The 12,217-nt window shown below is 46.3% G+C and overlaps 2 protein-coding genes across 2 annotated transcripts; both read left to right on the top strand.

Annotated features, from left to right (window-relative positions):
• The first annotated feature begins 2,678 nt into the window (after window positions 1-2,678).
• Window positions 2,679-6,810, top strand: LOC125509555 (SH3 domain-containing protein 2). The gene is made up of 10 exons (XM_048674547.2): window positions 2,679-2,897; window positions 3,026-3,139; window positions 3,235-3,304; window positions 3,373-3,524; window positions 4,571-4,672; window positions 5,415-5,615; window positions 5,712-5,774; window positions 5,887-6,042; window positions 6,151-6,225; window positions 6,427-6,810. The coding sequence occupies exons 1-10, from the start codon at window positions 2,838-2,840 to the stop codon at window positions 6,541-6,543; spliced, it is 1,110 nt and encodes a 369-aa protein (XP_048530504.1). The 5' UTR covers window positions 2,679-2,837; the 3' UTR covers window positions 6,544-6,810.
• Window positions 6,811-7,238: 428 nt separating this feature from the next.
• On the top strand, window positions 7,239-11,786 carry LOC125509563 (uncharacterized). The gene is made up of 2 exons (XM_048674553.2): window positions 7,239-7,735; window positions 11,279-11,786. The coding sequence occupies exons 1-2, from the start codon at window positions 7,310-7,312 to the stop codon at window positions 11,609-11,611; spliced, it is 759 nt and encodes a 252-aa protein (XP_048530510.1). The 5' UTR covers window positions 7,239-7,309; the 3' UTR covers window positions 11,612-11,786.
• Window positions 11,787-12,217: the final 431 nt, after the last annotated feature.

The raw sequence follows: 12,217 nt of genomic DNA on the forward strand, positions 1-12,217 counted from the left end.
GGAGACGGTGGAGACGAGGATGTGTTGCCGAAGTTCCTTCCCTTTGAGAGGAAGTACGTCTCCGTTGGAGCGGTGTGGAGGCACAATGCTCCCCAAGAAGCCACTAGGGCCACCGTAATCTCCTCACGCCCTCACACAATGCGAGATGCCGTGATTCCACTATTGGTGCCCTTGGAGGCGGCGACCGAACCTTTACAAACGAGGTTGGGGCAATCTCCACAACTCAATTGGAGGCTCCCAATGACACCATGAAGCTTCACCACAATGGACTATGGCTTTGCGGTGACCTCAACCGTCTAGGATGCTCAAACACCCAAGAGTAACAAGATCCGCAAGGGATTAGTAGGGGGAATCAAATATCTCTTGGTGGAAGTGTAGATCGGGACCTTCTCAACCACTCCCGAGCAAATCAACAAGTTTGGTTGGCTAGGGAGTGAGATCAGGCGAAAATGGAGCTTGGAGCAATAATGGAGCTTTAATGATGGAAGAGGTAAGTCAACGGGGAAGAAGGAGACCCTCTTATATAGTGTGGAAAAGATCCAACCGTTACCCACCAACCAACCCGCGGCCAGCGGTACTACCGCGCCTGGCCAATGGTACTACCGCAAGGCCGCGCGGTACTACTGCTTGCAACCAAGCGGTACTACCGCACGGCTGTGCGGTACTACCGTACCGACCCACGGTACTGCCGCGACCCCAGCACAGAAACAGACGCACAGAAACTGGGGGCGGTACTTCCGCACGCGCGGTACTACCGCGCCCCCCATGCGATACTACCGCAAGGCAAAAGTCCCAGCCAGGGGGAAGGGAAACTTCCGTGCCTACTTCCGCAAAAAAACGGAAGTAGCAAAAACCCGACACAGTAGTACTGCCGAGGGGCGGTACTACTGCCTGACCGCATAGCGCGGTACTACCGCACGGCGAAAGCGGTACTACCGCGGCAGGTGCGGATGTAAAAAATTACATCCGCTCCTACTACCGCAAAGGGGCGACACTAGCCTGGTGGGCAGCGGTAGTGCGGCTCCAGGGGAGCGGTACTACCGTGGGCACCAGCGGTACTATCGCGCCACCGCGCGGTACTACCGTGGATGCCTATGGTACTACCGTTGATCCAGGAGCAGTACTACCGCAACCACAACAGCAGCCAGTCACAGGAGGCAGGAAAACGGAGGAAGCTCCAAGGAAGAAGGAGGGGATAAAAGGAGACGTGTACGTGATGATTCCACCCAAACCTTTCCAACGCGGACCCCCTCTTAATAGTACGGCTTTCCTACGACTCAAATCCACCAAAAAGAAACGTAGAAAAGACGCCGTCTTCGTCAGTCTTCGAGGGGCACCCAATCGTCTTGTGCCTAGCAAAGAAGTGTCTGGAATACTCATGGCACACGATTAGTCCGCAAATGCATTGTCATCAATCACCAAAACACTTAGGGATAAATATGTCCTTACACCTGGATTATCAGCCTTATCCGTGCGTCCATAACCTAGTCGACATCGACGGTTCGTTCAGTGAGAAATCGATCCTACACCTAGCTTAAAGGCATAACCACTGAGCTAACAAGATGTGTATGGGCTCTCCAAAGCCCTGACCTTGTGGAAGCAATCAACAATATCAGACAACCAGATGCTAAACGGTGGGTTTTTGAACTAATGGAAGTTCTTCCATCCCAAGAATTTAATCAGGTTCTGATCAGTTTATGGGCCATATGGCATTCCCGGCGAAAAGCGCTCCATGAAAGTATCTTTCAGAGCCCACAAGCAACCCATGGTTTCATTATGAAGTATTTGCATGGACTCGAAGAGTGCAAACTGAAGAAACCACCACCGGTGTATACTCCTATGGCTCCCTGACAAAAACGCAAGTGGATTGCACCGCCGAGTGGGCTGGCCAAGATCAGAGTTGATGGGGCTGTTGCCAGATCGGGTAATGAAGGAGCGTATAGTGCCATCTGCAGGAATTCAGAAGGCATCTTCATGGGTTCGTCGCCCATCAGGTGCCATGGAGGTACAGACCCGGCAACTCTTGAAGCTCTTGCTTGCAGAGAGGCGCTTGCGCTGACTCAAGATCTTGCATTAACGCATATTGTCATAGCTTCTGATTGCCAGGGAGTGGTTCGAGACATTGGCCAGGGCTGTGGAGGGATGTATGCTAGCAGCGTGAAGGAAATTACGCCTACTTCGGCACAATTTCAGCAATGTACCTTCATCTTTTTTTTGAGGGAAACAATGTACCTTCATCTTTGAGGGTCGTGAGACTTATCAAGAGGCTCATAGCCTCGCCAAACATGTTTTTGGACTCGGTTTAGGACGCCATGTGTGGCTCTTAAGGCCTTTTTTGGTTCATAGGATAGGATTATCGTAGGAATATGAATTTTGTAGGAAATGAGATGTCATGTATCTCAAATCCTATAAGTAGGAATAGAAAACGAGATGTCATTTGGTCGACACCAAAGGAATTTTTCCATTGAGTCTAGGCTCATTTTTATTTTCCTATGAAATGTGGAGGATAGGAAGCAATCCTATGTAGGAATAGGAATCCATTCCTATGAACCAAAGGGCTCTAAAGGAAAAAATCCTATAAGAATCCTATCCTCTAGAATTTCTATGAAATTCCTCCAAACCAAAGAGGCGGTTGTATCCCTATGAACATTTTAGTTGAATAAAGCAAGTATGTTTGGACTAAAAAAAAAAACCTTCCTCCGATTCAGATCTCTCCTCCCATTCCACCGACCGGACCGGATCCCCCTCCGTCTCCATTCCTCCACACCAAACGCCTCTCCCGACCTCGGTGACGACCTCCTCGTCGTACAGGGGGCCAGCAGCGGCGGCGGAGGCCAATGGAGGCCATCCGGAAGCAGGCATCCAAGCTCCGAGAGCAGGTCGCCCGGCAGCAGCAGGTGAGCACCGCGGCACCGCCCGCTCAGGATTCGTGTCAGTTTGCCCCTTCGGATGTCGCACGAGGACCCCCTCGAGATCTCGTCTTCTGCCGCTAGGTCCTGAACGGCCGCTCCCGTGTCTGTCGCAGGCCGTGCTGAAGCAGTTCGGGGGCGGGTACGCAGACAGCGTGTTCGCGGACGAGGGCGAGGCGCAGCAGCACACGAAGCTCGAGAAGCTCTACATCTCCACGCGCGCCGCCAAGGTAAGACCAACAACAACTGTTTCCTCCCGGTTCGTAATGCTTCGCCCCTCCTATTTTTTGCTTACGGTTTGGTCATTTTTTCACTTACATTGCAGCACTTCCAAAGGGATATAGTTCGTGGGGTCGAGGGCTACATCGTCACAGGCTCGAAGCAAGTCGAACTAGGTAATGTTCTTGCTGCAGTGCATGGTCGATTCTGAATTTGGCGCGTAATCCGAGTTATGGTTTCACAGGCAATAAGTTATGTGAGGATGGCAAGAAGTATGGTGTTGAGAATACCTGTACCAGTGGGAGTACATTGTCGAGGGCAGCGTTGAGTTTTGCGAAGGCGCGATCCCTGATGGAGAAGGAACGGGCAAACCTGCTGAAAGCGTTTGGCACCCAGGTACTGTCCCTTTTTGGTTTCAGCCCAGTAATAACCTATAAAAACATAGGGGAATTATGTACCTGCAATGTAAAGTTCGTTACTATGCGTTACATATTGGTTCTATTTTTATTTCAGTAGACACGACTAGTGGCAATTGCCAGCCGGCTGATGATCTGATTTTCGTCACCACTTGTCATCATTTCAGTGGTTATATTTAAGTTGTGTGGGAACAAAAACACTGTCATCTTCACTTTTTTTCCGTTACGTACTGTACTGATAGGGTAGTAATTAAGAAATATATGCTAGTGTAATTTGTCAGTGGCCTGGTGGCTGGCGCAGTGGTGAAATACTCCCCACTTGTGCCTAGAGGTCCTGGGTTCGACGCTGCCTCTCTTCATTGCACTGTGCAAGTGTAAGGCTCAATGTTCAGGATATCGGTAACTGGTACCATATTGTTCGGGTGCCGAGTAGGGATAAATGGGCGATTTTTCCAGTTAATTGGCCGATAAATCAGTCAATTGGCTATTCGGCGACTCACCGAGTAGCGATTAACTGACTGAGATGCTGATTAACTGGCCGATATATAATCGTTCTCCAGACCCCACCTGGTGTGGGAGCTTATAGCACTGGGTCTGTCCTAATTCCTAAATGGTGTCCCCCTAGCTTTTCTGTTGTTTATGAGACTGAGCTTCCCACCGAATATAGACCTCGAGCGGAGCTGTTAGTTTCAGAACCTTCCTCCCAACATCTTATTTTTCCTTCTAAAATAGGAAAATGCTAAATAGAAGATAGAAAAGTGGGAAAATAGAGTGGGACTATAGTTTTCTTTTTGACCTGTGTTCTATGTTGGTGATATTATGTCTTGATGCTTTTCTTTTTGTTCATGGAAAATCTCACATCCGTAAAAACTGTTATTAAGACTTAATTATCCATTACCATGCGCAGGCTAATAAGAAATAACTACCTTATTCTGCTATGCATTTTACTACTCATAACATCCTTCCAACCTTGTTTGTTTATATTACCCAACCTGCATATTTGTGACTAATGATCAATATTTTCAGGTGGCAGAGCCACTGAGAGCCATGGTGATGGGAGCTCCTTTGGAAGATGCTCGTCACCTTGCCCAAAGATATGACAGAATGCGTCAAGAAGCTGAAGCACAGGTTACTTCACTATGAAATATCATATTCCGATATGCTTACATTTATCTCTTGTCTCCAATGGCTTTAGAAACATTCATTTCCAAGTTACTGTTGACAATTTGAAATATATATACAATAACATGACATAGAGAAATTATGCTATTACTCAGAAGATGTACCTTGTAAACCAGTAATATCTCAACATAATGTCAGATGATTTGAAATTTTCTTTGCTGAAAAAATGGCATATCTATTTCACTAAGTCCACAGTTGTTTTACGAGGAAAACAATGTGGAGCACTGCCCCATGCAAGTCACTGTTTTTATGTTTCATGTAAAGCAACAATAGAAGTCATTCAGCCATTTAAACAGATCAGCATCTCATGTTCTGTTTATTTTGTGCTAAAATCTGATATCTAAAAGTAGACCAGTTTACTTTCAGTTCACTTGCATTTCTTGGGTACATAAGGAGCAGACGAAATAGGTGAGATGCTTGACTTAATTGAGCGTTTGTGTAGGGAGTTGCAATTGTTCTCGCACATAATTTTTATTTATTTGATTTGCCATGCGAAGTTGCCGTGTAAATGAAAATACACATCAGTACACCACTTCCCCATAAATGGACTTTTGAGCTGTTTCTTGGCCATCTACGCTTCCTATTAGTTTCTTCCCACTATTCATTTGAACATCACTCTATCATGTTATACCACATTCTTTTTCTTGTTGCTACAAGAGACTTAGTGAGGTATCCATGGGTTGTGCAGGCCATTGAAGTTTCAAAGCGCCAAATGAAATTAAGAGAGACATCTGGAAATGGTGATATGATTTCAAGGTTAGAGGCTGCTGAGTCGAAGCTGCAAGAGTTAAAATCAAATATGGGGACTCTAGGCAAAGAAGCTGTTGCAGCAATGACTGCTGTTGAAGCCCAACAACAAAGGCTGACATTACAACGACTTATCGCGATGGTATATTTAATCTTTGTTTGGTTGAAACTTGATCATTTCCCCGTTTACCGTAAGCTCTACTATTGCTTCAAATGACACTTGATGGCTTGACTGAAGGTTGAATCTGAGAGAAGTTACCACCAAAGGGTCCTTCAGATTCTAGATCAACTTGAAAGAGAGGTACTGATTCTTTGTATAGGCGTTCTAATCACACCTACATAACAAACAAACTTGTACATCGTCAAGAAAGATATTTGTTTTGTTATCATGATTCAGAACTATTTATTTGCAGATGGTATCTGAGCGACAAAGAATTGAAGGAGCACCTCCTCCTGTCATTGAGAATTCTATGCCGCCGCCACCCGCATATGAAGAAGTTAACGGCATATTCATGAGGACTCCAACAGTTGCAGAATTGGTGGAGACAGTGGAGCACTTCCTGGCTGAGGTAACCAATTATTACTTTCATCATAATGCAACTAGCCTACGAATACTAATTTGTTTTATCTGTTGGGATTTTCTTTTTAATTGCTATACATGCCCATTTTTTTGTCAGGCGATCCAGTCATACCGAGCTGAGAGTGAAACTGAGCTCAATCTGTCAACTGGCGACTACGTAGTTGTTCGGAAGGTGCTTCCTTCTCTAAACCGTTAACATGTTTCTAATATTAATCCCATGTGCAACACTCTGCTACCAGGCCCTTCGCTGGTGGCAGCAACTCTGCTGCCAGCAGCTCGAATGCTTGCCACTTGCTGAATTTTCTTAGTGCCTCGTCCTTGTTGCAGTCAAATTCAACTATTCTAAGCTTGTGCTGATACCCTCCTTAATCAGGTGTCAAACAATGGGTGGGCTGAAGGTGAGTGCAGGGGGAAAGCTGGCTGGTTCCCTTCCGAGTTCATCGAAAAACGGGACCGTGTACTGGCGAGCAAAGTCGCCCAGGTCTTCTAGAAGTTCATTGAGCCATACATGTCCCTGGCGTTGTACAATGTGCATTATGATGTTGTTTCGTCTCCAAAGACGTTGATCGGTGAAGAGCTCGTGGAAATTCCTTTTGTTATATATATGTTCTTTTTTTTTGCGGGGAGCTATATATGTTCTTTTTGTCAAGACGTGTGCCTGTTGGATGCCTTGTTGGTGCCTCATGGCTAGCTGTGTGCACTGTTGTTCATCTTCATCCTCCCCTCAAATATGACACTGGCTTGACCATTTTTTCCAGATTTTTTTTGCGGGAACCCAAAGTATATATATATGTCAAGGAGGAATCCATCAATGTTTCAAAGCACCAAAGGCTTTTTATAAACAATCAGAAAACCCAGACCATTATCGATCTGGAGATTCTTTTCCAAATCCAATGGGAATTATCGAAATAGGCTTTCACCCCGCTTTTTTATAGATAAATAACTGAATCCAACGGGAATCTAACAGTTCCGTATGAAATTCTCTAGAAATTCGCTGTGTATCTCAGATCGTAGTGTTTGTATGGCAACCTAGAACTGTTAGCCTGTTGACAACAAACAGCGGGAAATGAGTGTAGTGTTCTCGTTTGAACGGCACCGAACTTCTATCAGACTATGGCAGGTGGGGCCCGGGCCAGGAGTTCTGATTAATTGCTTATCTCCTCCCTCTCGCTCTCTGCCTCTGCAGTTGCGGCCTTGCAGTCCCCCTGCTTATCCCCTCCCGAGTTCGTCGCCTCCTCGGCATTCCGTCGAACACCATGACGAGCGTGGCGGCTGTCGCCCTCCTCCGCCTCCCTCTCGCCCGCCTCTCCTCCCACCTCCGGTCCCTCCCTTCCCGTCCCGTCCCGTCCGCTCGCCTCCGCCTCTCCGCCCCCCACCGCCCTCTCTGCTCCCTCCTCACCAGCGGCCACGGCCTCGCCGTAGCGGCCGTGTCCGAGGCGGTGGCCGCGGCGGACGAAGAGGAGTTCGAAGCGACGGAGGAGCAGCAGGAGGAGGCGCCCCCTTCCTTCGTGCTCCCGCGGCTGCCGCGGCCGAAGCTCGACGTGAAGGAACGGAAGGAGCTCGCCTCGTACGCGCACGGCCTCGGCAAGAAGCTCAAGTCGCAGCAGGTGGGGAAGGGCGGCGTCACGCCCAACCTCGTCACCGCCTTCACGGATAACCTCGAGTCCAACGAGCTCCTCAAGGTGCCTCCCCTCTCTCCTTTACGATTAGTGTTGCCTGCTAGGAAATTGCGATTTCAGTATATGTCAAACAACTAGCATGCTACTACTAATGTATTCGCCGGGAAATGGGGATTAATGTCATAGACTCATAATAAATAGGGGTTCGTTCGCTATCAGGTGCATATCAACCAATGTCCTTAGTCCAGTTCATAACCTTGTTTTCGGATTGAATGTGTGCCCAGAACTGCCTTCGCTTTATGTTCATGTTGAATTTCACAAGGAAATGTATGAAGAGCAGCAGCGATCCTTAAAACCAACTCCTCTCTATTGGATAGTTCTCGCACCACCTCTCTTTGATGACCTGCATGTTTTTTGAGGGAACGCCATCATGGCAGCTTTATTAATCATAAACCATAGTTACATGATCCATGAGGAAAGGCACAGTAAAACTAGGGGGATTCTCCAGTCACACATCTGGCGGATGAGTCGACGCAAACCTAGCTAGCTCATGAGCCACTGCATTGGCTCCTCACGGACAATGCTCAAAGATGACTTTCCCAAAATCACCAAGGAGATCAATGCAGTCCTTGTAGATAGCACACCTGCGACAGCAGCTACATGTCCAGGTTCATATCAGCTAGAAGCCTAGAACTAATGAGTCCATAAAATAAAGTCAGCTAGAACCATCTATGTTCCTATGTACTCCTTTAGTCCCAAATCTTCCATAGAATGGAGAGGAGCACCTCTGGCCAGATGCAGCCATCTGGGTGGCCTGGCATTCCAGAGGTCCTGGTTTGAAGGTCCTGGAGCGATTCCCAGTTGTTCCCAAATCTGCATGGATTTCGGACGGTCGATGAAGAGGTGAGTGGAGTCTTTGGAGTAGTGGCCGCACTGCAAGCAGCAGTTGTTTGGGGGAGATTTTTTTTGCGGAACATGTTTTCCTTGGTGTTTAGACAGCCGCAGAATAGGAGCCATCCGAAGATTTTCACCTTATTAGGAGCCCTGCCGCTCTAAATGAGATCGGCGTAGTCAACTTCGCTGTCCTCATGCAAGGTTAGGTCTTATGCATTATTGGAGGAGAAGCCATGGCTGTGGTTGAGATAGTGTTGATCTGGCTCTTCGTTGAACTTGAAATCCTGCATCGGAAGCAACAAAACTTCTAGCTTGTTTGACACCACAAAGGTAAGGTGATTCCGCAGTTTAGATTGTAATCCGAGTTTCAAGATCACGGAGACCAAAACGTCAGTGCGTAAGTAAGGAGTGGGTGTATAGGTTCGGGAAGGCTTCGTCGATTGGTTGGTGCAGTAGCCAGGTGTCATGCCAAAAGAATGTAGTGGAGCCGCTGTTTGTGATGCCAAAGGAGATGTTCTGGAATAGCCAGAATGCCAAGGTATTTTGTGACCAGCGCATGCCCCCTGCTGTGGTTGCTCGCAACATCGCTGCGGATGTCAAGTTGTGGCGCTGGGATGCTCGCGTCCCATCTGCAAATCGATCCTTGAATCCTGGGTTCAAAACTTCGCTGCTTTTCTGTAGTTTTTCTGCCTGTACGGTCAACCCCCCTGCCTTCCTCTGGCATGGGCTTGCGAACCCTTGTATTGCTGATGTTTCGCCTCATGATCAGCTAATGAAAATGACAAAATGTTCAGGTGGGCTTGCGGTGACCTTAAGAAAAAGGCAGGAGATGTTTTGGAGGGGAATTGTGTGTTTATAATTTTATTGAGGAAGGAAGATTGTGCCCCATCGAACCAAAGCTGGATGGATGAAGTGGCACCAAGCTTCTGGCATTCTTTGTGATAAGAGAGTGCCACAAAAGCTAAAAGGCAAGTTCTACAGGACAGCGGTTTGACCTGCAATGTTGTATGGCGCTGAGTTTTGGCCGACTAAAAGGCGACATGTTCAACAGTTAGGTGTGGCGGAGATGCGTATGTTGAGATGGATGTGTGGCCACACGAGGAAGGATCGAGTCCGGAATGATGATATACGAGATAGAGTTGGGGTTGCGCCAATTGAAGAGAAGCTTGTCCAACATCCTTTGAGATTGTTTGGGCATATTCAGCGTAGGCCTCCAGAAGCTCCAGTGCATAGCGGACGGCTAAAGCGTGCAGAGAATGTCAAGAGAGGTTGGGGTAGACCGAATTTGACATGGGAGGAGTCTGTTAAGAGAGACCTGAAGGATTGGAGTATCACCAAAGAACTAGTTATGGACAGGGGTGCGTGGAAGCTTGCTATCCATGTGCCAGAGTCATGAGTTGGTCGCGAGATCTTTATGGGTTTCACCTCTAGCCTATCCCAACTTGTTTGGGACTAAAGGCTTTGTTGTTGTTGTTGAAGGAAGAATGTGCCCGGGGGACGGTCATGGAGTTTGGGTGTTGGGAGTGGTACCAAGTGATCCAAGGAAGAACCTCATTGGAAAGGATTTTGTAGGAAAAATTCATAAGGCAATTATTTTGGATATGAAGATTTTTGATGCATAAACCACCAATTTGTTTTAGGTTTGCAAACATTTTTCCAGGCAATTAAACATTTAGCACCAGTGCATGTGTCATCAGCAGCCCAGAAAAAGGTACGTCTAATAGCGTCAATAGCCTCGATCACTTTCTCCCGGAGAGAGAAAATCAACATATAGTAAATAGCAAGAGAGTCAAGTGCTGATGAAAGTAGAACCAGCCTTCCTCCTTTGGAAATGATTTTAGCTCCGCAACCAGATAGGTATTTGTAGCATTTTAAAATGATAGGTTAGAAGGTAGATGCTGGTAGTCTAGAAGAAGAGAGCTAGTCCAAGGCAAGTTTGTGGGAAAGAAGAAACATCGTTATAACAGAAAATGGTTTGATTATGGTCTTCAAGATTGTGCCCAGCATGCATGCCCTGGTGGCAACTCTTGGTAACTAGGTAGACCAGTCCAAATATAGGATTATTGCCAGTCTTAGGTCATCGAGATGAATAATAGATTGCAGGTTGAAATGGTGTGGCCAACTATCATTAACTATTAACTTTGTTATTTTAGTTGGTTGGACTGGGTGAATTTGTGAATAACCAACCTATATTCTGTTTGACTGAATACTGATTTTTTTTGCATGCAGAGGATTCAGTCTATTATCAATCCTACCAGTCATATATAGGACAACACAATTCCTTTCTTATTTATCAAAACATCTAATCATCCTTACAGGACAAATTTAACGCAAGCCTATCTTTCAGGAACTTTGTGTTATAATAAGCAGTCTAACCTTTAGGATTCAATATGATTGATAAATCAATCTGCATGTTTGTCCTCAAAGTAATTAGCTTACTTTGGATATCTCTAGAGTCTGTATTCTAACCTAGCCAAGTTGGGAGTCATGCATATGCTGGAATTGGGTAGCTGTGTCCTTGTATCCAAGTCTAATACTTGGGATAGCTTGCACAAAAATGTTCCTTCTATCCATTTCGTGTGCGTGTGGAACAGCATCAATGGAACTGTATGGTTTGGTGCATCTTAATCCCTTTTTGTGTTTTAGTGTCCCTTTTCTTCAGTCTCATTCCTCGGTTATTATGTTGTTCACCATGGTTCCATTCAACAACAGCTAAAAATTCATGGGAATTGCCCTGGAGAACTACCTGATGTGATACGACAACTTGAGGAGTCAACCGGATCCATCGCTGTTGACCAAATCGGCCGCTCGGTTATTCTATATAGGCCTAGCTCCAGCAAGATGAAAAAGAGGGAAGAAGTTGCTAGAAACAGGGAAGAGTATGCAAGAAACAATCCAAGGTTTGGAAAATCTGAAAATGCATTTGAAGAACGTCCTAGGAATAACAGCGCAGGCAGGAGATTCGTAAAATCTGGGTCAACATTTAGGACTCAACAGAAGAGAAGACCGGTAGCATCCAAGGGGTCGTCATACAGCCGAGGGTAGCAGCATCGAAAATAATAGATTGTTTTCTTATTGTATGGAGGAATCATGTAAATTTTAGACCAACTAGTTGGATAATGGACATTAGTGTTTACTTTGTGCTAGTAAACCATGGTTCCAAGTCTCATCAACCACAAAGAAGGCTAACACCACTTCAAATTGTCGTGATTCCCTTTTATTCCGTTGGAAGTTCGTACAATCTACTCCCTCTGTTCCCAAATATATGACGTTTTGGTAGTTCAATTTGAACTACCAAAGCGTCATATATTTAGGAATGGGGGGAGTGCTTGAGAATTTGAAATCCGAGGCAACCACATGATGTGCGTATCTCACCTATTCCAGCAAGTTTTGTGGTCCACCCCCCCCCCCCCCTCCCCCCGCGCATCTCTTTATTATGCAGTAGCATTTCTCTCAGTTTTTTCTGCCTTTATGTCTGTTACCACTTCACTCTCACTGTCAGGTCATTTCTCTCTAAAATCCTGCTTCTATGTCTGTTAGCACTTTGCTCTATCAGGTCCGGGCGTCTGCAAGTTCTGTAGCAATGTTGTTTGTTTCATGTTACCGTGGCAATCTTGCTTGAGTCCTTGCCATTTGGTTTACAACTTCAGA

Source organism: Triticum urartu, chromosome 1A (assembly GCF_056163025.1).
Source record: "Triticum urartu cultivar PI428250 chromosome 1A, HENAU_Tu73, whole genome shotgun sequence".
Classification (NCBI taxonomy): Eukaryota; Viridiplantae; Streptophyta; class Magnoliopsida; order Poales; family Poaceae; genus Triticum; species Triticum urartu.